Here is a 26,930-nt window from a genome sequence, read left to right as displayed (position 1 = left end):
CCCCTGTGCCATGTTGTCCCTGTCCGCACACCTTTTTTCTGACTCGCACAGGTGGACAAGCATTATTGTTTAGCCCTAGCAGGTCATGCCTCCCTGACACACACCTGACATCTAGCTTCATGCCAAATATCAAGAGTTTTGCAGACCCAGACTGTTTACATCAGGGCACTGAGGTTATGTGTATAATTTGTGTGCAGCTGTCGAGTAAGTTTTGCCTGGCTAAGGTTAGGTATTACAAATATCTCAATCCTTCACATTCCTTCAGTCTTTTTCCCTGGACCTCTTTGATTTCTATGGTTTGTGCACCTGTGCCTCAAACCGATGTCTTGTGAAATGCAAGTGTTAAGCTGTTCCTTCATAACTGGTAGATTAGCTTGATCATATCTACACGCTAGGGGTGGGCGGAATGGCCAAAAATCTATTTCACGGAATGAGTCATTTTATTTCACGGAACGGAATATTTCACGGTATACATGTTTTTCAGTTTATATTGTTTTTTGATGATAAAAATGTACAGAAATACACCACTCACTATAGCTTTTGACTAAATGCTCACCACAGTTTTAAAATATGAGCAATTTAAAGTTAATAATGTTAAAGTGAAAATGCCCAGAAGATAACAACAGCTTAGTCTTGATTAGACAGAATCTTGTTTTTAATTGAGTTATTAATTTGATAGACTATTGAAGCTATAGTATGGCTTCATTGTATTTTGTTTTTATGCATACATTACATTAAACACATGCAATATGTAAAATGAACAGGTATAAATATATGCAAAAACCTACAGACAGGATAAATACCTGTATATGAGAGAAGAAGCTCTAGATATTATAAATGTGACAGGTGCTATGATGATCATAAAGTTTGTTTTAAGGTCTTGACGCCCTTTACTTTCTATTACCTTAACATTTGCATCTCTTTCTCGTCTTTCCGATCAAATATGTTTGTATAAGCAAATGGCGCCACAGCAGCGCACGTGTCACAGATATAAACGCGAGTTTTGTCTTAGCTTGCTTAAAGTTCAGAAAACTTTACAACTATTAGCATTATGTGCGAGAAGAACTCTTTATTTGGCGTCGCAGGCGCAGCTCCTTGCGCTTGCCTAAAGAGACCTCTGCACGCGAGAGACCGGCCGGCTGCTGCATGAGGAGAGAGAGAGAGAGCGCGCGCGAGAGAGAGAGCGCGAGATCGAGCAAGACAAGAGTCTCGCTGCGTGACCCGCGGTGGAGTCACTGGCACTTGTTATTAAAAAAATACACAAATAACTCGTTCATTTTTTATAAGTGAACTATTTTACATGTTTCTCGTCACAGTCAGTCTAACATGCTGGAGGGCAGAGTTAGCCACGGCCACTTATTTGCATTCCGCGGAATAGACGGAATAGAAAAATCTGTTATGTCTGACATTTTATTCCGCGGTAACGGAATATACCGTCATACCGCCCAGCCCTACTACACGCCATCTATACAAAGTGTTTTATTCAGACCCAGTTGTGCACCAGCTTTTGCTTTTCTGAGCCTGTACCATGCTTTTCACGCCCTCCCTGCTAAACGGTGAGCGGCAGCGATTTATAGTTGTGTTAATGAGAGAAATAAAACGACGTCAGTGAGTATGGTATGCATTTATTATAAGGTGCTCTGATCAGAAACCGTTGGGAGGCAGGACATTGGGTTGAAATGGCTGAAAATGTGCTTAAATTTATTTAGTACGAAGCCAGATAGCAAGGGAATCATTTTGAACGTGTTGAAGAGCATTAAGCACCGGTTCATCTAGGATTGTGTCTTAAGTAAATTGGCTTTGTTTGCCAAGTCATACATGTATGTAGTTTAGCAGAGCTCTTCGAAAACATTAAGCTCGGTTTCACCAGCAATGATGTGGAAGCCACGTTGTTGTTATTTAACTTTTTATTTTAAAAGTATTGGCAAAAAGAATACAAACGTTCAGCTTTTAATTGATAACCATAAAGAATGGTTAAAAAAGAGCAATAAAGTCGTAAAAAGTAATGTATTGAGTGCTACCATTTAGGTAAACTTACCGCCTTTTCCATGTTTAAGTGCTGTAATTGGGTTCCCAGTAGAGGTCTTCTCGGGTCCAAAGAAATGTACCCGACCCGAAATGACCCGAATCACTTCATACCCGAACCCGACGTGCATAAATAAAAAAAATTTAAAGAAAGACCCGACCCGAGACAAACCCGAGAAAATTAGACCCGAGTCCGACCCGAACTAGTGAAATTTTTTTAAACCCGACTGGAACCGAATGTAAACGGCATTGACGTGTGTGCATTCTGCAGACCCACGCGCAGCAGTCAGACAGAAAGAAACTCCGGTGGCCTTGCAACCAATTTGGCGAGCTGCTCCATTCGTTTTACTTTGTTTTCTGACGACGACACCAACGTAACCGCTAAAATGTACATTTATAATTGACTGACATGTTTGTCTCAACGAAAATGAACCTTCCGACAACCACACAATGTCGCAAGCGCTCTTGGCAAACAAATGAGAGGTTTGAAAAGGACATTGACGCACACAGGCGAGAGAGTTCGGGTCTTCTCGGGTCCGTTTCAGAAAAAACACATTCATTTTTAATTTACCCAAGACCCGATGCCGCTATTATTGTACCCGACCCGTGTCCGAGGCACATGTGAAACTTTTTGACCCGAACCCGATCGGGTCTCGGGTCGGACCTCGGGTTTTCGGATCTAAGTGGACCCGTGAAGACCTCTAGTTCCCAGTGCTCGTTATCTACCTAGAAAATCTGAAAAAGAGCAACCCAATAAATTAGTTTTGATAATCCATTCTCTGCAAGCATGTGAAAAAATACCTCATTGAAATTTGTCTCCCCTTGTCAGAAGAGGATAATACCGCCCCTTAATCTGCACTATCCAACCACAGCACTGCCATTTAGTGCAGAGAGGGAGAGAGAGAAAATAATTTTGCATCCCAGCAACATTAAGCTTTGAGCTTGCAGTAGTTAAGGTAGACTGCATTGCAGAGGTACCAAGACTTACAGTTTCTACAAACATGAATAAACCATTTTAAAAAATTGCTTGCAATGCAGTTAATTCAGTGGGTTGTGATTCATGAGTTTTCCCATCTCAGTGGAAGTCCAGACACGAGCAGGTAGACCATTCCTCACCTGAGGCTGTTTTTAGCCCAGAGGCGGTCTGGCTCAAACCTCCACACTTTGATCAAAAGCAAAACGTTTTCACCCCCCTGGTTTGAGTTCCTGTGGGATCCCCATTCCTCGTTTCCTTGAGAAAAGAAGAAAAATCTGCACTCTGCTCATTTTTTCCCCTTTCAAGATCGACCTGCCTCGCTCCCCCTTTCCCGGGGGTAAAACGATAGCGTTTCCTTAAGCCGTCATTACGCGTTGGGTTAGCTCACAGTATGATAATGCAGGAGTTCTTGTTACCATCATTAGCGTTCCTAGTTGTGTAGGGCAGGTTACGGAGACGGACGAGACCACCCGCGACGCTCCGGACTGGAGATTTATCAGGAATCCCGGCATTCCCTGCTCCCCCGGAACGCTCCGCTGTCATTTGACCCAGCAGCTCCGTGACCCATTTACTTGGCTTTTAATATCGGACAACATTCAGATAAGGCCGGGCCCGGGTCGCCTCTCTCGTGTTTGAAACAAAAGGCTTCGTCATCTAATCGCGTTCACTTTGGAAACCCTCAGATCACACTTCAATCCCTTTATACGTTCTGCACTCTTTCGATCGTCTGTTCCTGTAAACACAAGTAAATGAATGACATCTCGACTGGGTTCTGTATATTCATTGGAGCTCTTGAGTCATTGGTGGATTCCTCACATGGCAGCTCTCAGCCATGTTTTAATTTAGCTACTTAGCCAAAAATTACGGCCGCACATCCAGTCGGCTCTGGCGTGATTGTGCCTGCTCGGGCCACATGTTTTTATTTTCTAGCTATCAAAGCCATTTACTGAGATGTTTCGATGTGAACGGATCTCCGGAGCGGGGCTCTACGTTACACTTCGCTGTAATGCAGAAAGAATTCCTCTGATATTTCTACCTGTCTCTTGTTTTTCTAGAAATAAATCTTCATCTGGATATTTGCTATTCTCCTTTTTTAAAGCATGATTAAATTTTTTTATTTCTATTGCAGTCCTTTTTATTTTGTAATCGGTCCCTGAAGGAGTGTTCAGGTCCACAGATAATACTTTTGTTTAAACCTTCAATTTGTTTAAACATTTACAGTAGTCCAGCGTTGTTCAAAACAGAAAATGTCAATGACTTATGACCAATTTTACAGAATTTTTTCCGATTAATTTGAATTTACGTTGAGAAGCAATTTTATTTAAATTGAGGAATTGAGATTTTGAATGAAAGTTCATTACAGTCAAAGTAAAAATGAATCGGCAACCGCCTAGGCAATATTTCAGAACTCTAAAAAAAATTAAATTGTATTATTTTTTTATGCGCTTTTGTTCTGTGTATGCTGTGGGAGAAGTAATAGAGAGCGCCGTTATTCCTCTTTGTGCGCGTTATATCTCACTCTTTCTCCCGTGTTTGCGCTCTGTCCCTCGGCTCGTTTCTTCAAAAACAACAAACAAAAGTACAGATGACTGAAACCGTGACCTAAACCCCACATGGCATTTGTACCTGCTGAATTATAGTTGAATTATTCATTATTGTATGAAACTGCGCATGTCTGCGCAGACTGACTTTTTTAATGCAGATGATACACAGAGAGTGCTACTCTGAATGAAATGCAATGGTCCGAACAAACATTACAGTAAATCACCTATCCAAAAAGTTTATGATGTCCTCATTGGCAAGGTGAACAGCATGACCAGAAATGTATGATTCGCTAACTAATAATGACTTATTTGAACAGATTCATTTTAAAGAATGCTTAAAGTCATAGCATACGTTATCCAATTTATTGACAAAATTATTAATTAAAAATGTAAGAAAATTTTAAACATAAATGGTTAAAAGAGAAATAATAGTTGAATTGTTTTATTTAACATGTGATGTGAGATTAAACTACAAACAAATAAAACAAAACATTATAAAAATGCCTGAATGTAACTCTTAGGTCTAGTTTTCACATTAAGGCTACTATTTTATTTCTAAACAATTCCTAATTTCTGCATAGATATTTTAAAAAGTGAATGCATTTGTTTATAACTCTCCTTTAGTGCATTTGTATTAAAACTTTAGTTTCTTTAACCAGATGTTCTTGCATCTTAAAAAAACAATGTTATTGGAAAGAGAATGTTACTGCAGTATTGTTGTAGTTATGGTTTCAGTTTACTAGTAAAAAATCAAATCAAAATCATCACATGTTCTGAAAAAGAATCTAGATACAATTTTTTGCCATATCGCCCAGCCCTAAGCCACACGTTTGCTTTTAAGAGCCGTCCAGCTTGTTTTGAAGCTGGAAAATGTCTTTCAGTTGTTGTAGACGAGGATTGTCCGTGACGTTTCTGATTGATTTTGTTTGTAGCAGCGCTGTTGTCGCTGTTCAGTCGGGTCATGACGTAACCGTCACCCATTTGTCTTCACGTGTTTGGGACCCAGCGGCACGCGGGAGATGTTTCCAGATCTCGAGGATCTTTGTAATGTAAAGCTAAGGCGAGACAAAGAAAAGCAAACATTTGGCGTGGAATGTAATTCAAGTCAGGTTTGTTGGAGGTCTGTGTGTTGTGAATTGTGCTTCACTCAGGTATTGTTTTCAATAACATTGTTGTCATGGAGAGCAGAGTTACATGAAAGCCTCTGAAGTTATTTTAAATATGTCCTCTCTTATGAGCACATGTTCCTCATAGACCAGCTGCTGGATTTCAGCTTGTCATTCCCGATCGTACACGGCGTTTTCAAATCCGAGTAGGTGAAATAAAGCAGTGAAGGATTAGGGTTTGTGTTTTCTCTGAATGGTGGTCCACAGGCAGATGTGTTTATTTGTTGTTGAGAGCTTTGAAGCGTGGGTCTGTTAACCTCTCTCTCTCTTTCTCTCATCACAGGATCCTATACTGGCCGAATTGCTCCACAGCTTCAAAGATCACATTGTTGGCTACCACGAGCACGACTCCTTGCTGGACCACAAGGAGGAAGAGGCATTGAGTGAGGAAGACCGTAAAGCGGCCTGGGCCGAGTATGAGGCAGAGAAGAAGGTCTGTAGCAACACAAACCCTTTATTGTTCAATATAATACTGACATGCATATCAGTCAACAAATATAATGCTAGATTTTAATGAGGTCCCTTTAAAGACGTCATATGCCTGATCACCTTTCCCCTTCAGTTAAAATTTTTGCGCATAAAATCATTACATCACATGACTGCAAAAGAAGATCATTCTACAAGACTCCAATAAGCTTCTTCATAGTTCACAAACCTAATCATAAACCTCTGAATATAAATAAAGCCCACCCCTGAAAAATAAGAGGAGTGAGGCCTTGTTAAGATACTTTATAGAAGATTTAGCAGTGTCTCTCCCGCTTTGTTCAGCCTTCCTACACCCTAAAAATTTTTATCACCAACCCAGTGTTGGGTCAAAAGTAGTCTCGCGTAGCCAGAACTGGTGTTTTTCGCTACTTTTTCTGGACAAAACCCTCCCACGAGCTGTTTGACCAATATGTCAAACAACCAATCACAGTTTGTTTCATCTAGCGTCACGTTTCGGACTCCCCACAATAAGGAGCCGGCTGGCAACAAGTCAGTTATTGAAATAACCAGCCGCAACCGAATAGCATCTAAAAAAACAACATTACTCACCATAGAACAACGTTGTGCACTTCATCAACAGCCACACCAATTAGACGCTCCATTTAAACGTCTGTTTGAAGCATCTGTCTCCACTTTTTAACACCTACAAGCAATTCAGGAGAACCAAACTTTTTGACTCCACTAACTGCCTCAAGCAAAACTCTTGGATGTCTTTTAGAGAGTCTATGCCACGAACTTGGCATATTTTTGAGAATCCAATGTTTAGCTGATCATGATAACTGGTCTTTATTATCCACGTGAACACGACTGATTCTCTTCGTCAGAGCTTGCGTCTCCTGGAAATCCGACGTTTAGCCAACAATCTGTGGGCGTGACGTCTGAGGCTGAGACTAGGTCAAAAGGGACAAACCCAGCCAAATATGTTGACCCAACCATAGTTTGAATTACAACCAACGGGCTGGGTTTATCCTTTGTTTGAACCAATGCAAAGTTGGTCATACACCCATTGTATGATCAGATAACTAACAGTAGCTGGGTTTCCATCATTATGATTTAATGCGCATTTTGAAGTATCGCATAAGAAGCAAGTGATGGAAACCCCAAATATCTAATAAAAATCCCTTAATTCGCAAACAAGTTTTGCTTCTGGTGGTTTTGGAGTAAATGCGAATAATGGGAGATGGAAACGTATTTGCTGAATAAATTCTGACGAAGCTAACATTAAACCCGTCTAGCTGTGTCCTCTAATGTTGTTGACGTTGTCTTAATGCCCTTGCTGCTAGTGCCTGCATCAAAAAAATCTGCATTCCTCCTTCTGGGAGCTGAAGGAGCGTTTTGGTGAAATCATTGTCTTTAGATGATAGACTTGATGTAGCATTGGTCAAAACGATCTGGATCTGATCTTAGGATCACTGCTGTGATCAATGGTTCTGTCCTGGAGACTTGTGTCCTGCTAACTCCAAATCCTAAATGTCTCTGGACTGTAAAATGTACTTGTTGCTATCTAGTTTCCCAGTTCAGTTTTATTCTTAAGTCAAGCTAATTAAATCGGTCCATAGAGAAGCCTTAATCTTAAACGCAACAGAAAAAGTTCACCTGCTTTTCATCATCTCTGTACGGTCACAATAAGATCTTATTTCAACAATTTCAGCCAATTTTTAAGCAGGCACTTTTAGTGATTTGAGAAATGTTTTCAATGTTTGTTAGTTTGCAGTTAGCATCACGCTTTGAAGAGAGATAAAATGAACGTCGATGTGTATGTGTAGGTGATCCTGCAGTCGGTAGGTCTGCGCCGCAGCTGCGGTCACGTCGGCCGTCCCTGCGGCACACCTGCTCGTGCCCCATCTCTCTCAGCTGCGGTGTGTTTACGAGATGCCTACACCGTAGACCCAATTAAAGGGCAGGAATGGCCACATCTGCCTCAGTAGCTCATTTACTGTATGTACAAACACACTGACCTTCACGAGAGGACCGCTGTGTTTAGAGCTTAAGACAAACACAGCCTGCTCGGGACCCTAACAGACGTTCACATGGGTGCACAGCAGGATTTTTTGGATGGTCCGGTCATCTGTCGGCTGGGAGTTTTTGTTGGTCTTTGCCAGAACGTAGACAAATCATGTCAAAGAGGCCAAAAGCGATGCTTCGATCGAAGGTTTACTCATCTGTCAGACTGTGAAGATTATTTTTGGTTTGAAATGAAGTTTCTCCGGTTCTGTCTGCCTGATGGACCCGCTGTGCTTTTGTTTCAGGGTCTGACCATGCGTGTCAATCATCCGTCTTACTCTCAGATGGGCATGGGATCGCCGAACTACTTCCCCTTCAATGTGGCTGCTTTGGCCTCCATGTCCAACCAACAGCTGGAGGTCAGTAATGAGCTCCACGTGCACTTTTTACATTCCTCAAGCCGTCAGATAATTGTGATGTGCGTCCTCAGGCACTGACAGTTGGCGTCCCGCTTTGCCAACTGCTACACACATCTCCATTATGTCTGAGAAAACAGACGTTCTTAGATCTACATTTAGAGACGTTGTTTTCTTCTTCTGATTCGTTTGGTCCGATGTCTTTCTCACGCACACTTTTTTTTTTTGCAGGATTTGCTTAAGCAGGGCAAGCAGAAGGTCTTGGAAGCCACCAGTGCTCTAAAGGTGGTACCCAGGGAGCCGTTGGAGGACATCATTGCACAGCTGGTGAGTTACTGCAGAGAGGCCATGTCAGGGGTCACGCTGATCCCCACAGTAAGGTGCTTAAATGGACAGGCCAAGAACACGCGCCATTACAGCTTTACTAACATGAGCTGTCATGACCTATTGGTTATGGCTAACGGTTACAGCACATTTTGAGGGCTCAATGGGAAATGAATGGTGCTTGCTAAAGCCCTGTTTGAACTTTGAGCCTAAAGTAGAGTTAGGGGTTTGAACATCAAATCCTGGTCAGATTTGAACAGAAGCCCAACATCATTTGTGCTACTGACCTTAGTGACACCTTAAAGGCGACATATCATGAAAATACTTTTTTCATGTTAAAGTGATTTAATTGGGTCCCCAGTGCTTCTATCAATCTAGAAAATGTGATAAAGATCAACCCAGTAAGGTCATTAAAATTTGGCTCCCCTTGTGATGTCAATGGGGGATCTTATTATAATAATAGTATAATAATAGATGAATATCGCCTTAGAAGCTGGCAGAGCGTTTAAAAGAAAATAAATAAAAAAGAACAGACCAATATTATTAATCTTGCAATGGCCCAGCAATTGTTGTTGTTGTATACAGGGTGTAACAGGTGTGCTTGATTTTGGCAGTGGAAGGAGAATCCGAATCTACCGGAGGCTCAGATTCAGTCCATGGCTCTGGGGCGACAGGCTAACTGTGAAATGGAGCTTAAACACCGGGAGGCAGTTTACCGTGATGTCCTTGGCAAACAACAAACCGTACGTTTGCTTTACTCTCTATCTGTGACTTTAGCCTTTGAAAACACTGTATATAAGCGCTGATACAATTAAAATGTCTTTACAGTGAGGTAGATTTTGAGGAAACACTGTTGTTAAAGGAATAGATTACTTGAACAGCTTTCTTCAGCTGAACAGGGTGGCAAGAAAAAGTATGTGAACCCCTAGGAATGAATTTTGTTACATTTTCCTCCAGCACTGGAAATGTTTAATGGGTGTTTTCAGAAAAAGGCACAAGAAACTAGAATTAGTGTGTTGTCAGCTTATGCACATTGTGTTTGTCTATTGTTGTGACCTAGATGAGGCTCAAATAACATTTTATGGCAAATCACTGTAGAAAACCAGTTTATTCCTAGGGGATTACATACTTTTTCTTGCCAGATATTCATTAAAAATATTCATTACTTTATCTAGTCCCAACATTTGCGATCTATATGACAAGCAGTCTTGAGAACTAAGGATATTTAAGTTATTGATGTGCTACCATATTTTAATTTAGTACTTGTATGAGTTCTTGGTTTTAATATAGCTCTTGCGCAAAATATATATATATAAAGTTTCAAATATACAGGATTCCTACGAGTCTGGAATATCATGGAATTTTAAAAGGTCTTTTCCAGACATTGAAAGTCAGGGAATTTTATATTTTTTGTCCAAGTCATGGAATATCAGGGATTTCTGTTTGTTGCTTTAAGTTTCCATTTATCCAAATGTAATCCGCTTGTTAACTTGTGACGTAAGGAATACCATTTCCAGGTCCAAGCCTTTTGCTGACTACAATTTAAACAGCTGTTTATTGGCAGTGTTTATTCATTTCACGCATTAAAGCTACATTTTTATAAACACACGGTGTACACTACATTATCCAGGCTCACGGCTTCCCGGACATAGGTCATGGAAATTCAGCTCTTTAGTCAGAGAAAAGTAACCCTGAATATATTTGATAATGTCAATGACCTAGGAATGCTATTGTATGAATAATATTTGAAGACGCAATAAATCCATTTCGACTATTTTCTGTTACAAACTTTCTCATAGCATCTTTAGGCTAGAAATTTTTTTTTCAAAGATTTATTATAAAAACTGTTTATTATTGCAATAAATCCATTACAAGTTTTTTTTCAAAATGCTATAAATCTATTGAATCAATCTATAAATGTGCATTCATCTTTGCCATGTTATATTCATTTAGTTGACTAGTGTTATACACTGATTAAAAAAATAAACATTAATGGCATTAATCAAAACACTTACTTTGTCATATTAAGAACACTGACATTGCATTAAGAACTTTTTTGACATCGATCAGCTGTAAAATGTTTTGGTCCTGCTCAATTTTTATTGACTTCGATTTAAATAATGGAAAGTTTTTCATAAGATCCCCTTGGGTCAGTTTGTTAGCCTGACAGAAGCTTGATGCTGTCGGGAGAACAAACAACAGCCGACATTTTCCGTCTCCTGAGTGCCTCTCGCGTAAATTATTAGATTTTGATGGCTTACATTTCTTTCCCGTCACAGAAAACCACCACAGGTTTATCAATGCCATTAAAGTATTATTTTGTTTTTGTTTGTTTGTTGATCATGAAGTACAAGAAAACTAGGATTCTGTGTGTATTCAACGCGCCGCCATTGTTTGTTTACAGTGCGTGGAATGGTGCGCTGAAATTTGTTAAGCGGATTTATTGCATTCTGCAGAAAAGGAGGAGTGGCGTTTATTGCGTTTTGGGAAAAAAGGGAGAAAAGATGACTGAATAACACAGCGGATATTGCATTTTGCATTAAATTAAGAATTTGCTTTTAAATACTGACCTGATAAAATACTGATTTTGGCATTAACTTTTTTTTTAAATGGGGTTATCGTGTTTTGGAACCAGACTCTTCATTTGCAGTGCTTAGTCTTGTAAGACAGACAACAAAAAACTAGATCGGCATCTTTATAACCAGTAAAATTTGTGTTAATTTAGAAACATACAGTAGTAACATCATCATTCATAAGTCCGTGAAAACAAGAAGCAGGTGGACTTAGTGGAACAGGACTGTTTTAGGCCTCGATGTCTATAAAGGAGTAACATCTCTCTTTTGTTTCCTCTCCAGCTGATGATGTACGTGCAGAAAGTGCTCAACAACCGTAAGGTCCAGGAACAGCAGATAGCCATGGCGAGACAGGGTATGCTGCTCAACCAACTGGCCATGCAGAACGGCCTGACGGCACCCATGAGTCAGATGGAGCTTCTCGGTCTTTATCAGCAGCTCGGGGCGCTCCACGGACTCCCGAGCTCTCAGCTGGGCAAGAATCCGGGCCCGTCTACGGGTCTGTAGAGATGCGTCCGCCGTGCCCGCCATCCCTCTGCGCGCTCGTGGCTGGATTAGCACAAACAGGACGCCCGCTAGACCTTCCCTACAAGGACTTTGTTAAAGGGTTGTTGGTTTTTTTATGTTGGCAGTTGCTGCCATTTTGTGTATATAGCCTTAATGGTATTCAAGTTCATTTTTCTCACATATTTAAGATTAAAGATATTCTCCCCAAAATGCTTTTAGGCATTGCAAGTTTTTTTCCCTTACATAAGGGCTGTGCATATATAAATAAATCAATTGCAGGATAAGCAGCGAGATTAAAGAGGGACCATAGCGTTGCTCCGAGCAGATTTCTGTTTCGTAACCTTTAGAGAAGATTTTGCCCTAGTAAAGACGAAGTCTGCCATCGTTATATCGGTGCCGAGATGCCAGTGCTCCAGAGACACTGTGACGGACACCCCGAAGGTAACATCAGGTCAAATGGCCTTATATCAAGCAGCTAATTCTCTTCGGATGTTTTAAACACCCCTTTTTCTAAATCTGCTTTTAGGTATTTAAACTTGTCGTTGCTTATAATGCTATGGAATGTCTGTATTGTTAAAACTGCTTGCTCTGGACTTTTGTAACATCTGACTTTTTCTCGTTGTAGTGTTGCCTAGCATATTGTTGTACTGAGTACTGTTCATGTATTTTTCTTTTTTTATTTTCCCCACGCGAGTGGGTTTAAACCTAATCCGATGTCTGGCAGCAGGACGTACAGTAGGTACGGTACATGTTTGTGGAGTTTAAATGAAGTTCAATCTGTTCTGATCTTATCTGATATTTGCTAACACTTTTCTTATCAGGTTAATGAGCGGCCTGTATCGTTCTCTTCTTTGGCACATCTCCACTTCGTATACTAAAGTTAGATGTATTTCATTGTTTTTCGCTGGCGACAGTAAGCCCTTTGGTTCGAGCCACAGGAAATTGTAGAGGAACTTTTTGCACTCTTGAAAATGTTTTCATGTTAGCATATACACTGACAGTTTCTGCCATTTAATATGATCTGCTACTTAGTATTTAATATTACAGTTAATAAAGTGACCAAAAGGACGAGGCTCATGCAGATCTTGTATGATGGTGTGTTTTTTTTCAGTGTTTGTGTTTTTTGGTGTTGGTTTTTTTAATTGAATTTTTTTTTTTTAGATCTGTAGCGTTTAATAATTTTAGCACACTTCTGGGCACAGAAAAGGACACAGGATGAATTCCACCATGATTTTAGCTTGATTATAAAACACAGCGTTTTTATCCATTTGTGGCACAAGTGGAAACTCTGTTTGTTTTAAAGTGCACAAACACAGCTTATTAACACAAGATTTACAAACACACAAGCCCATTTCCATCAGGAAGTGGAACCAAGTCAAAGTTAAAACTTAAACTGAGTTGACTTACTCAGAGATGGGAAACGCTGAGTTTTCGGTTACAGAACAGCTGAAAGGAGTTAGTTCAATCGACTCTTAAGTAGGTTGACTCTTGAGTGAACCAGAGGCACACACAGCCACTATGAAAAGCCATCATCAGTAGAGTTCTGATATTATGATTCACCATGGCAACAGCACATTAAATTGAGGTCTGGATTTTTTTACTATTAAACCTGGAAGTGCTGCTGCAAGGGTACAGCAAATGAAGTTAATTAACGAAGTTTGGGAGGCGTGTGGTCATGTAATCCAACCAATCAGTGCGAAGTGGTATATGTAAATCGCTGTCCCTCACCTCTATCCCATCATTCCTCCTCCACCCCATCACCTCACTTTCAGCTGTTACATCTCCCAGTACATCTATCTCCCCTTGAACAGTGCGCCAATTATGTTATCTCATTCCCTATTAATTACATGTTAATACAAACTTGTCAACTATGAGCATATATTCACCAAAACAGTTGTCCTTGTGTATGTTTAATTTTTTAACACTGTTAAAATATCAAAAGGTAGATAAACTGAGGATATTCAGGGTGTGATTTGCTGGGGGGATTATCCCCCCTCTGGTCTTTATATCCCTGCCTGTGATAAATATTTTTTTATTCCCATGGGGGACAAAATTTATTCCCCCATGATTAATTTTTATCAATTGGCAATGTAATGGCCTAATATAAAGATAATTTAATAAAAGAAAAATATAGCATAAATGTAGTCTATTTCAGCATAAAAACAGCCAAATAATAAATGAAAAGGTTACCAAGTAGAAAATCATCGTATTTTATAGGATCGTCAATAAAACAAATTACTAAAAAGAAATATTACCATTGAGGATGAGAAAGCAGAAACTTACAGTCGTTAATCGAGGGGACCTCGCAGGATGACACAGGAGGGAAAAAAAGAGGTCACAAGTTTGCCATCAAACTATTTTCGTAGTCTGACGTCTTGTCGCCGTAGGCATATATATATATATAACCTATTTATTATCTTAGGAGTTTGTTGTGCACTGAATTTTTTCTATTTAATATTATGATTATAATCAAGTGTTTTTGCATGTCTGGCCAAAGCATAAGAAAGTTGCATGTACAGTTCAGGTTCTGTATTCATAAAAGTTTCTGTATTGATAGATCTAAAATGACTACAGAGAAAATGATACCGCTCAAATAAATGCATGTGGATTGTGGACATGACAAAAATCCACTTTGTGCCTCAAAATCCTCTCCCAACATAAATGTAAACTCACTACAAATGAAGGCAACATCATCTACTACAGGATCCTCTATTAAAACACATGACATTTTAGTCACTTAGACCAGTGGTTCTCAAAATGGGGGCCGGGGCCCCAGGCTAATGACATTTCATAACATACATTAATTCAAATCATAAATTCTGTGTTATTAAAACTAAACAAAATAAGGCTACTAACCAACAACACTAATATGTATACTTTACTATGTTTTGTCTAATCAAAATGTTACATTTTTGAACAAATTTGTAATAAATTTTCTTTGGGGGGGGCGCGAAGAAATGCACCGTACCCAAGGGGGGCCGCAAGCTGAAAAAGTTTGAGAACCACTGACTTGGATGGTCAGCTGCGCCCAAGTATATAAAAATTACCTTTTCAAGTCATTTCAATTTACTGTTTAAAATTTTCATTACTATTTTTGTGTACTAAATATATAAAAGAGTATGTTAAAATGATTTCCATTGCCAATCTGATTAAACTTAGAGACGGCTAAAAAAAATTTACAGTGTAAGTAATAAAAATGAACTAACAAGATATTTAGTCATCGCTACTGCTAAAAAGGGAAGGAGACCACAAGAAACACTTTTACTGAATAAAACCTGCTCCTTAACCAGGTTTGGTTCACAGAGTAAGTTACCCCAGAAACAGACTCGTCTAAGTTACCTCTCCTCCTGAAACAGGCTTGACTTCGGGTTTAACACACCTCCCATTCTGACACTGAAAACCCAGAGTTTCCCTCATTTCCCACATTTGTCTTGTTGGTTGATGTCATTTTGAATATGTTCATTATTAAACATAACACATTCAAAAGTTTGTTTTTATAAAAAAGCATTGAAAGATTTGATATTCATTTTGAATAATACTTTTCTTTACACAGTAAGAATCAGAGACATGCAAAAAAAATTTGTATTATAGCACTTCCTTCAGAGTAATTGTAATTGATTTGACTTGTTAGGTTTATCACATATAACCATTGCATTATCCAACAAGTTTGTTACACATTTTCATATAATGTTGTCTCTAAATTCATATTTTTAGTCTGTTGAGTAAATATATATTAATGGTTTTAAGCAGTTTTGTGAACATCTCCTTTGCTATCTTATACAGTAGTGCTCAAAAAAAGCAGCCGTATATGTGTTGACTGCCTGAACAATGTAAATGTATAAGTTCAAGTAAATGGCTCGCATGTAAGTGAGTGCACATTACACTGGGATGAGAGCGATTATTTGAACACGAATGCATACAAAGATGTCCCACACCCATGATGAAACTGTGAAGCTGAGAGGCAGCTGAGGTCACAAGAGAACAATAAACTTGTTTTTTTTTGTCCCACTGATTCAACGGAAAACAGGAAAATTGTTGTAATGCTGAAGAACCGTTGAGATGTCCGATCACTCATTATCTTTAATGAAATGAAATAACGAAGGCCGTATTGGAGTATGTCGGAGTTAGGGGGCTTACACCCTGAAAACCTGACCATCTTCACACCGCACTCTCTAACCCTTCAATCTTTCATTCGCTGTGTCTTGCTATTATTTTCATTTCTTTAGCTGCCAGGGTTTTCTCCCTGTTTTCCATTTGCCTCCTCCCGAGGGGAGCTTGCAGAAAAGCTGCCAGAAGAGAAACATTACAACTATTGCAGATGTTCAAATGTTGATCCCATCCTTTGCATGCCCAGATTAGCACTTTACTAACTCTACAGTACGTCCCTGCAGGTCACATGCAGCTGTTCCTCCTGATCCACCCCAGCATTAAACCTGCTTCTGTTCAAACACTCGCCCATTATCTAGATTTGGTGTTCTGAAAGTCTTCGAGTGTTTTGGATAACAAACGATCACCGAGTGCAGCTAAGCTGGAGATGTTGTCAGGTGTTGCTGATGGGTGGGGTTGTTAATATGTTTAGAAATCTGGATCGATCTAAAAATCTAAATCGTTCATGTCTGGTGAAGTAAGTGGATTGAAACCTCTGTAGAGTCACGTCAGTGCTGGTTAATCTTCACTTACCAACAATTATTTGTTTCTGTGATTTACAATACTTCGTATTTGTGATAAACTGTTATATGCTGTATGTTATTAGTACTTTGAAAATGATTTATATTGCTGTGGTGCTGATTTTCAACAGGTTTGAAGCCCACCAGCATATTTCTATTTACTGTTGCATTGTGAAGACTGTTGATTTAAGAAGTTTCCCACAGGTTCCCAGAGCCAAGAACCATCTTTGTAGATCATCAGCTAACATCTCTGGAGATTCTTTGATGTTCTGGGGCCCTTATTTATAAAGCGTGCGTATGCAAAGATTTTTGATTGTAAAGTGGGCGTACGCAAAAATCCACGGCAACGTTCACATATATAAAACCGTTTTTTTGACGTGGAAAAGTGCTTAGGGTCACGTCAGGGTCTGAGCAGACGTACACACTTTTGCTTGTCGGATTGCTGCAGGTTTTTGGAAAAAATGCCATTCTTGCTGCTCATGAAGGATTTGAACATTGACAGGTTGGTGACATTTAATGGGCATCGTTTAAATGAGTCTAGCACCTTTTAGAGACTGACTTGAGTTTACTGCTGACCCCCCCACGTAAAGCTTTGAAAGGTCTCAGGTTGTCTCCGTTTTTGGTTGAAGGCAACATGGAAATTGATAAAAAAAATTCTGTCTCTGTAATGACTTTTCAGTTTGTCTGATGTCATCAAGTCCACTCACATTTCACAATGCAATCAATTCCTAGTGGAAAATAATACTTGTATTATTATAACGTTATAAGAAAATGATTTTATTCTAAAATGACAAGATGCTGAGAAGTCCTCATTAGATGTTCAGCCACGGCTGTGTTATCGTAGTGACGTATGCATGCACTCAATGAACTCAGTGTTTCTCAGATTTTAATTGGTACACATAATCCTTGCAGATATGGTCAGTGACAATACAGACTTGATAGCAGGACAATTTTATTGTCAACTAATCCGGTCAAATGGTTTAGCCCTTCTGTATAATTTCAGTAGAATAACTTCAAGTTCATTACAAAATAGAGTCTTTCAAATAAATAAATATATTTCTATAGATTTATAATTATACTTTATATGTAGAAAATAAATATATATTGTACATCTCATAAATAGGTTCATCCATATTTACACGTCTTTCACTAATTTCTTTCCTGACAGTCTGAACATTTAGAAGTCACCCTGACCGAAGCTCAACTCTTCTGTAAGCACCAGACATTTTTTCCTTCTTAAACTGAATAATATCCTAAAATATTTCATTGTTTGTTTCTACAAAATGTATAGCTTTTATCAGTTTTATCAGACATAAAACCCGGTGTACATTTGTGCTAAATGGGGAAAATGTTTGTTATCATTCCCATCAAAAAAACTTTAAATCTGGTCCTCACAATTGGTGCTTTTTGATTGACAACTGATTGTTTTTCTCTTTAAAGGTATGTTCACAAAGCGTTTGTATATGTCCTAGGGAATATCATCCACGTTCCGTGTCCATCTTGGTAAGTGCTGTGTCCGATTAACATAACCTCTCAGCACCAGGATCCAGGCTGGGCATGTTGGTTTTTTGAAGGCCAATATTATTGGTCAAAGGCAGTTTTACTTCCTATACTTGAGTGACAAGACAAGTGGGTGCTTATTGGGTTTAGACCCAATGTTTTCCAATGAGAACATTCCCAAAATGCTATTAAAAAGTGTGGTTCCCACAATTACTGTCTGAAGAAAGGGTGATAGCATGGCATGTACATGTCACGTGGCTCTGAAGTCAACACCTCTTTCTCGAGACATCTTTTGGCACCACCTTTGGATGCAGGAATGTTCCCTCTTCTCTGTGTTTTAAAACCCATTAAGGAGAGGAAACAGAGCCATCCAGGACACACACATACTGTTTATCTCAGTCACTGTTGGAGAGGGGTTCCTCATTTTGGACTAGAACCCAACTATAAACAGTCGAGAGGCGAGAGGGAGGATCTCGTGTTTCTTAATGTTCTTCGGTGTCCGTCTTTCCCACTCAGCATCTTCACAGAGCCTCTCCAACCCAGGAACTCTGGGGAAATTTCTGGTCACCTATGCTGAAACAAGTCTCTGTACTCCTGGGGTATCTTCTCAATCTCAACTGGCCTGGGCAGAAAGTGAGTCAACTTCTGATGCTTTTTAGTCCTGCCACCTTCTCGAGGTGAACCATCCTTGTTTAGGGCCACATAATAGTATCTTCCAGTGTCTGCGTGCTTATAAAGCGTGGACGCATACGTGTTGTACCAGTTCTCCTCGAATTGCTCGCGAAACACGCACTCTGCTGTCAACTTCTTCTGCAAGAAACAAAGAGATAAATAAATGTTAGATCTTCTGGGTAATAATGTGCACTGTAAAAGTCAGTTTCAGTAGCAATGTTAGAAAGCTTATGGATCCTACCCTGTTTAGAAAACTATTGCACCAACCATTCCTGTCCTGATCAGAAAAATTACAAATCAAGCATGCTGTGGTTTGATGTCTGTAGTCTGATCATCTAAGCTCTCTCTATCAAGAGAGGCCAGCTTGCATGAGGCCATTTAACTGCTTGTTTTAAAGCTAACACAAGCCTCCCGTCTCCTGACCTCCAGGTGCATTGGAAAGCGTGAGCGTGTGAAGACGTGGTACTGTTTCTTTCTCACAGTGCACAGTTTACCATTGTGCAGAGTGGAAACTATCTCTGACCAGACAGCAGGTGCTCTCTGCACCAGAGAAGGGAAAGTCATTACGGGCAAGCTTTGCCATTTACAACGAAATCATTCTTCATTCGTCTGGTTTAAAAAGCATCTTCCCTCACGATGCTCTGAGCTTTTCTCTTACAAACACGGCAGCTCTGTAACAGCCTGTGTGGGCTGCTACTACTACACTGCTGACAGAAGTCCATGAGCAATGGCTTCGGGTTATGCAGGTGAACTTTCGCTGGCTGACTACACTGGTGAGAACAATGGAAGACACTGGGGCTACATCATGTTTCCTGCCAAAAAACAGTCATGCAATGGGCCAGGCTCAAATCCCTGCGTCAATGCAATACATTTAAAAAACGAGTGTTAGAGATATGGCCGGCCATACAAGTTTTAAACAGTTGGCGCAATGAATTAATAAAAAACAGGGCAGAGGAAATAAAGGCAAGGACATTAATGATTAATGTAAGGCAGTTTACCTAAAAATGACTTTATTTGTTTTCTTATTCAAAATCGGTTGTAGCATCTCCACAGGAACATCCCATTATAGATCTGTAAATAACTAGATTTTTTTGCAGTAATGTAGTGTCCCATTTGGACTTGATACTGCTCCATCCACTACTTACAAAATATTTACTCACCACTAGTTACAATAACTAGATTATTTAACCATTTAAAATATATGCATCTTTATTCACATGCTGTGAACCTAATCCTGACTCTCCAGATTATCTGAAACGCGATTTCATGCCGACATGGGTTTACAGTCTGATTTTAATAGAAAGTTATCGCATTACATGTAAAACCATCTAGTCTTGCTTTAAATAGGTTTATTTTAACTCAAGATTCACAGAAACTCACTGGGGCCCCGCTTATTGTCTACAGAAATCTGATAGCACGCTTCTTCCATGAGCACGGCAAAGACTGCAGAGGGGGAGTCAAGGCCCATTTTCCTATATATGGTTCTCTATGCAAGCATGCAAATAGTCAAATCCTGCTACGCACTTTGGTCTTCTGGTCTCCTTTACAATTTGCGCACTCCAGCAGAGCGAAGCCCGTTCCTCATGCAACTGCAGGCAGATACGCACGAAACTGAGAGCGCTCTCAGCTCGTCTATCTACGATATGTGGGTGTGTATACGTTACGCACTTCACGTGTCCCTGGAAAATATGTAAATATTTTAAGTGTGGAGGCAGCTTTTCTTCTTCCGAGACCGAACACTCTTTCTGAGAGGTCAATCTTATGTGAAAAGTTACAAAGACAAAAACAAGTTAAGCCAGACCCCGCCGTTCCCTGCTGATCAGAGGTCAGGGCTTGCAGCAGTGGAAACACGGCTTGTTTTGTCTGGTTAGCTCGTACATCTGCATCATATGGGAAACAGACCATGGGCCGGTGGGTGGGTTGCTGTTCGCTCCAGCTCTGCCTACATTCCTATTGGTACACTTCATAGAGCAGAACCTTCTGTTAGTGGGAACGAGCACTACAGGGGCTTGACTTACCGACCCGTAGAGTTCACCCTTCTCATTCATCCCCAGATAGAGACCAGCATCCACGCCTCGTATGCTCACCAGCCCAACGGCCAGACTGATAAACTCCAGAATACCTGCCACAGAATGAGACTAGTGAGACAATGAGCAGGCATCTTTACAACTGCAGCACAGCTGTGCATCGACTGTGAATACTGTAAACCAGTGTCAAGAAGATGTAGCGGCAGTGACCACCTCTTCTTTTATCTTACCACCTGAACATAATCGACACTTTGTATGAGATCTCTCTGTGATGCACTTCCCTACTGTGAGGATTATTTATTTGGAAACCACATAAGTAAGCTTTTAATCAGAACACCAGTTAAAAAAGGAGAAGCAAAATCTCAAAATGAATTTTATAACTGAAGTTTAAAGCGTCAATGTCAATAAACACTTGGATACGTTTAGTTAAAGAATCATTAAAAACAAGTAAACCAAATGGCGTGCTTTTACATTGAGAGGTTGCTGACTGAATTGGAGTTTAACACGAAATCAATTTTGCATTCGTGTCAATGGTCGCATACGAGCGCAATCTCAGGCCAAAGCAGCTGTTCACACGCTCTTGATGAAAGACTAAAGAGAAAACTACACCTTTGTGGCCTTTTAGCACCACCTGGACCTGATCCGGATGCCAAGACGACAGAGAAACTCTCTGAAGCTGGGTTAAGCAGAAGCATGCTTCATATGCGTTTAATCAGAGACGCTGCCAGCTTGCAACATTACCGACAAATGCCTCGCATTTGCCAGAAGGATGCCAGAAACATGACCGCAGACCACCCGATCCAGTAAAGCAGCTTGTTTCTGTCTAAAAACAAGCATTACCACTGGATTCCACAGTGGTCATGCTTTCGTTTAGAGCTATTCTTGTCTCCGAAACAAGAGCTGCACCTGCACGATGATTACGGATTAGAGTCATGCGAAAAATTCTCGTGTCTGGGTTCTGCTATCGTTTGTTTATCGTTGTAATAGCCAGCGCTCTTGACTGATTTATTAGCGCTGTAATTAGTAGTGTCTGTTCCTGAGCTGGCTGGGGTCCTTTGAACACGTTTCCAGAGAAAAACAGCCTCATGCTGCGAGCTTGTTTACCACTGCAGAGAGACACCTGCATCCCCTGACCCTGCCCTACGAGTTTACACGGGCTAATTTAAGTCTAGGACTGAGAGATCTGACGCCCTTATAACAGAGGCCCAAAAACATTACAGCCAAACATATTGTCTGATCTGCAAGCAAGTGATGCTAGACCAGGGGTCCTGGAGTGCCGACGTCCTGCAGATCTTAGTTCCAACCCTGATAAAACCTTGCCTACCTGTAGTTTTCAGGTGACTCGTTAGTCCTTGGTTAGTTGTTCAGGTGTGCTTAATTAGACCTGGAGCTACACTCTGCAAGACATCGGCACTCCAGGACCGACGTTACCCCTGTGCTAGACCTTCACCTTCAATAACCTTTAATAACATTTGTTAACTAACTGGTATCAACGTCCCCTTCAATTTGACACAGGTGACCTAGCAGAGCAACTAAAGCTGTTGGACACTTTGACATTCTGAGCACTATCTGCCTTACAATATTTTGTTACATGTTTTGCTTTAAAGTGTGCTGCTGATATTTTGAAATGCTGTTTGATCATTTTGATCTCATCCAGTCATACATTACATAAATTTCTAAATATTCAAATATTTCTTCAGGCCATTGCATGACAGGCTATAGGTGTGGATCGTGTCTCCAACTTTATGAAGCTTCAAACTCCAGGGAACATTTTGGTTATGTCTATGTTGACATATACGGCCCTCAATTTTCTTTTTTTCTGCATTTAGGTTATTTCTTATATCTACTGTGCCGTTGCGAGATGTAAGAACGATTATGAAAACTAGATCTGCCAAATGAAGCATTAACTTTCTCAGAAACATGCACTCAATTTCATTTACAGGTTCCACATCAGCAGATGTTTGCCAAGTCTAAAAAAGTTCATTGAGTCGCACACAAATACACACTGACTGATGGCAGACTTTTGTTGTTTCTCATGAGTTTAACACGAGTAGCTGACATCAACTTTTAATACACTTTTAAAAATAAGACTTGTGCATGTTTTGTACAGTACGTCATTTTAAGATGGGTGTTGTGTCACCAGATTATGCATCAACTCTGTTACCATACCAATCTCTTAATAAGGCTCTGTACTTTTCAGCCATCTGTCAAAATGACATGGTATGCTTTTTACGCTGGAAACTCTACAAGGACAAATACTTTTCCCACCCATCACTTTACCTGATGTTTTATTAAATCTTATAGTATCGGCCGTGTTACGTTGATCTTGTATATTGGACAACTGACTTTAAGTACTGGATACTTGTACAAAAAACAGCACTGCATGACTTTAAGCAGTATTGGCTATACAAAATACATCAGATGACCAAAACCTGTTACAATCACAACTGTTCCTAATTCCTTCTTTGCGAAAAATAAAACCTTTTTTATTATTTTGTCATATTTGGTAAAGCAAATATGATTTCCTAAGAGTTGTATAGTTTTCCTATAATCTCTTTTTAGTAAACAGCCTTTATCGTCATGACCTTGAACACAATAACGCCAGCTTTTACTAAAGCGCAAAGCTCTCTTCACAAAGTCATACACACGCATGTATTAATAAACACACGAGAGTGCTTTTTTCTTTAAAAATAAGAACTTCTGCTGGTTTTACAGAATGGCACAGAACCCAAACCCTGCTGCTGATGTACTGTAGGACAGAATTTGAATGCACTTACCGAACCTGCTGTGGTCCTGTCTGGTCCCGTGTACCGTCCCGTTGGGAAATATCTCCAGCTGGAAGCCGGTGCGGCAGTACAGCTGTCTCCTGCGCAGGATGCCCTTCAGGTGGCCAAAATCCGTAAGCGATCCGCGCTGCAGTCTGCCCTCGATCAGACCCAATCTCTCATTCAGACCGTCCGACAGAGGCACGTTCCCTAATGCTGGGAAAGCGTGCAGATCCAGATCAATGCTCCCGAAAAAGCCAGCCACCTCTGCCATGACGAGAAAGCGCGCGCGCGTGTGTTTACAGAGCGGAGAGGAGAGAGACGCTCATTTCATCTCTGATCAGACTGAATTGACTCATTTATATAGACATCCATATCCAGCCCGAGCCACGCCTGGATGACAGCCCTGCTCTTTCACCTTCAGCATTTCCTCAAACTTTCATCATTGATGCTGCTGCTGACCGTCTGTCTGTCTGTCTCTGATCTTTCTTACTACTACTGTAAAAGCTCGGAGCGCTCAGCTGATCTGCGTGTGCGTGAAATCGTGCGTAAAATTACAGTCAACGCGCAAAAATAACTGCGACAAATCCTAAACAGAGATGATGAATGAAAGAGTATCAGACGCAGAGTGCGCGTAAAGTTCTGATGAGCGTCTGTCTGTGCTGTTGTCCCGGCACACTGAGCTGCGCGCCTTCGGTCTGGATCACTGCGCTCACGGTGCGTTACAAGTCACTGCTGGAGTTTCAGGCTGTGTCTCAAAACCTAATTAGCTGCCTACTTAGACTGCACTTATCTGCACCACGGGCGCATGCAGCTGTTTTGAAAGTCAGTCACACTGCATGTGTCTGCGTTATTGCTGGGTATGCAGGTGGCATTTTGAAACCGTGATATGCCCATCTTGACACCTTTTTCGGAATCATTGCATACAAAAAAGGTAGTCTACAACATTTTTTGTCATCATAATGTACGGTTTCATGTAAAGCCGACTATGTATTGTGTCACAGGTGTATAAATGCAGTGGATTGGGGCATCATTGTACAAACATATGTGGAAACATCACCTGCGTGCCTTATTATTGGCACAATTCAAATGAACAGAATAACAGCATTACAGATGTGTGCACATTTTTTATGCATCACAGTCCTGCACATTTTTGGGAATGACAGGTGTGTGCTGCAATTTTAAGACATCAGTACATTTGTTTATCATAGGCATAATTTTCTGTGCATGCAGCAAAGCAATTTAACTGTGTCGTAACTGGGCATCGGTGTGCAGCATTTTCCGCATGATCCTACAAATGCAAAAATGCTACATGTATTTGTAATGCAAACATGCAGTCTATGTAGGCAGCTCACTAGTTTATGAGACGCAGCCAGAGTCTGAAGTTTGTCTTGAGGCATTTTCTCCACCTCCTCTGTTTAAGCAGGTGTTTCCTTGTCCTCTCCAAACCAGCTGTGTGATATCTACTGCAGAAACTAAAGAAGCAAAAAAATACAAAGGATGATGACACATTTGATTAAAGTTGAGGGTTACAGGGATTGTATAAACTAATGAACTTTCATCAAATGTGAAATGCACGTGTGACATACAGTATATGAAATACATCAGACGGTCTATGGACGCTTCTATAGTGTAATGCATGCATAGGAGGACAAATGATGCTTGTTATGTAGCTACATTGTCCGTCAGTATTTGCCATGCATGCCAGCATGAATTGTAACATCCAGGTGTATTATTTGTATGAAGCGGGCACCTTACCTTGCACCATGTTAATATTCCGAATGTATACTGTACTAGAATGTCTTTTGAACAATACATCATGAAGTCAGTGTAACATGAAACAAACATCATCTGAATGAACCTGCTCAACTTTAGTAAAAGAAACTCCCTCTGATCTTCAGTGCAGATGGGCCGAGGACTGTAGGTGGTCTGTGCTTTGAGTGCTTGAGCATTTATATTTTGTCAAGTCCTTCCCTAGATGCACATGAATCATTTTTTGAGAAGCCAACAAGGCAGGCTGCGTCTTTACTGTTAACTGTAACATTTAGAAATACTGAAATTAACTGTTGATTAAAAAAAAATCTATTACTGCTGCTGGCCAGTTATATGTTATAGTTGACACGGTTGATTTATGATTGTATAGATGATATTCCCATATGCTCAGAGGACATACAATGAAGATAATGACTACAAAATCATGAGCCATGCTCCCATCCTCATCCCAAATATTAAAACAGAGAAATTAACACAAGTTTATCAGGTCTGAGCCATGAATTGGAATTAATGCCCATCCTATCTGTTTATTTGGGATCTCCAATAAAATGCACAAAGATGATGTTTTTAATTACACACATGGAAAGTGGCCAAAGTTTGACTTACTGTATGTAAGTTGATGTTTACATTTATGGATTTGATAGACACTTTTATTCAAAGTGATGCTTTACCATTTAAGAGTTGTTCGATTTTGAAATCTTTTTTGCTGTCATCGGTTTACCATCTAATGCATAACTGAAGTTTTGTAATCTGCTAAGGCCACAAACATCTAGGTCTAGGTTCGGGTCTTGGTTTAGGGTGTCAGACAAGATTGCAGTTAATTTCCAACATGCTAAAGGTAGTTATCTCAAAAACTAATTGGCGCTGTGACTTTAAAATTGCAGAGATTTTGCAATAGTGCCATGGCTCTGAACAGCTCCTTACACACAAAATGTCTCACTAGCTGGGTTTCCAAATTTTGAATAAAAATCCCTTAATTCGCAAAATACGTTTTTTTGCTCGCTTGAGCTGTTTTTTTTTATTCATGTGAAAAAGAGTAAATGCAAATAATGGGATATGGAAACGCATTTGCAGAATAAATTACGACATAGCGAACATTAAGGGGGCGTGTACACCAAAACCTTTACGCCTACTGCCGGCGCATGTTTTCAATTGTTTCCAATGGAAGCTCGGCGTTTTTCAAATAAGCCAGCAGCTAGCGGGTTTTTTCCGCACTGAAAACCGGCGCCCGGCGGTTTTTCCGCGCTCGGGGCTGAGCACCGGGAGTTGAAAAATGTTCAACTTTGAATGAAAAGCTCAGCTCATCAATGTCAGTTCTCACGCGGCCGTCAAATCACAGTGGAGGAGGGGCGGGACAAGTAGCACAGCAACCAACCGTCTCACAGCTGACGTATCAGAGCTACCAAAGCGCTTAGCAGAAGAAAGCTGGCACTCAGCTTAAAAAAAACAGCTGGCATTCGGCGTTGTCCAGGAGTTTTCAGCCGCGTTTCAAAGTTTTGGTGTACACAACCCCTTAATCCACGTGACTGATAGTCTAGCTGTATCGGCTGTTGTTGTCTTTACTA

At 40.3% G+C, this 26,930-nt stretch overlaps 2 protein-coding genes across 4 annotated transcripts in view; one reads left to right on the top strand and one right to left on the bottom strand.

Moving 5' to 3' along the window:
• The window catches only part of atrx (ATRX chromatin remodeler), a 62,672-nt gene extending 49,630 nt beyond the window's left edge, over nucleotides 1-13,042 (top strand). For both annotated transcript variants that reach the window (XM_065249164.2, XM_065249163.2), the window contains 5 exons: nucleotides 5,995-6,144; nucleotides 8,447-8,560; nucleotides 8,789-8,884; nucleotides 9,496-9,624; nucleotides 11,737-13,042. In XM_065249164.2, the coding sequence (XP_065105236.2) occupies nucleotides 5,995-6,144; nucleotides 8,447-8,560; nucleotides 8,789-8,884; nucleotides 9,496-9,624; nucleotides 11,737-11,961 (714 nt within the window). In that variant the 3' untranslated portion in view covers nucleotides 11,962-13,042. The remainder of the gene's footprint in view (nucleotides 1-5,994; nucleotides 6,145-8,446; nucleotides 8,561-8,788; nucleotides 8,885-9,495; nucleotides 9,625-11,736) is intronic.
• Nucleotides 13,043-17,525: 4,483 nt separating this feature from the next.
• fgf16 (fibroblast growth factor 16) lies at nucleotides 17,526-24,285 on the bottom strand. 2 transcript variants are annotated; one of them, XM_065249101.2, is made up of 3 exons: nucleotides 23,605-24,285; nucleotides 20,819-20,922; nucleotides 17,526-18,938 (listed from the first exon to the last, which is right to left on the bottom strand). In XM_065249101.2, the coding sequence occupies exons 1-3, from the start codon at nucleotides 23,864-23,866 to the stop codon at nucleotides 18,693-18,695; spliced, it is 612 nt and encodes a 203-aa protein (XP_065105173.1). In that variant the 5' UTR covers nucleotides 23,867-24,285; the 3' UTR covers nucleotides 17,526-18,692. The 2 variants fall into 2 exon arrangements, with proteins under 2 accessions (XP_065105173.1, XP_065105175.1); XM_065249103.2 differs by having other exon boundaries at nucleotides 17,526-18,935.
• Nucleotides 24,286-26,930: the final 2,645 nt, after the last annotated feature.

This window comes from Paramisgurnus dabryanus, chromosome 16 (assembly GCF_030506205.2).
Source record: "Paramisgurnus dabryanus chromosome 16, PD_genome_1.1, whole genome shotgun sequence".
Lineage (NCBI taxonomy): Eukaryota > Metazoa > Chordata > Actinopteri > Cypriniformes > Cobitidae > Paramisgurnus > Paramisgurnus dabryanus.
Note: the sequence above shows the minus strand (reverse complement) of the source record. Positions and strands in the feature narration are given on the sequence as shown.

Excerpts from the sequence above, each read along its gene's own strand:
- fgf16 (XM_065249101.2), bottom strand. The coding sequence starts at position 23,866 with ATGGCAGAGGTGGCTGGCTTTTTCGGGAGCATTGATCTGGATCTGCAC. Across the intron at positions 20,923-23,604 it reads ACAGGACCACAGCAGGTTCG|GTATTCTGGAGTTTATCAGT; the intron begins GTAAGTGCATTC and ends ATTCTGTGGCAG. Across the intron at positions 18,939-20,818 it reads AGGGTGAACTCTACGGGTCG|AAGAAGTTGACAGCAGAGTG; the intron begins GTAAGTCAAGCC and ends TGTTTCTTGCAG.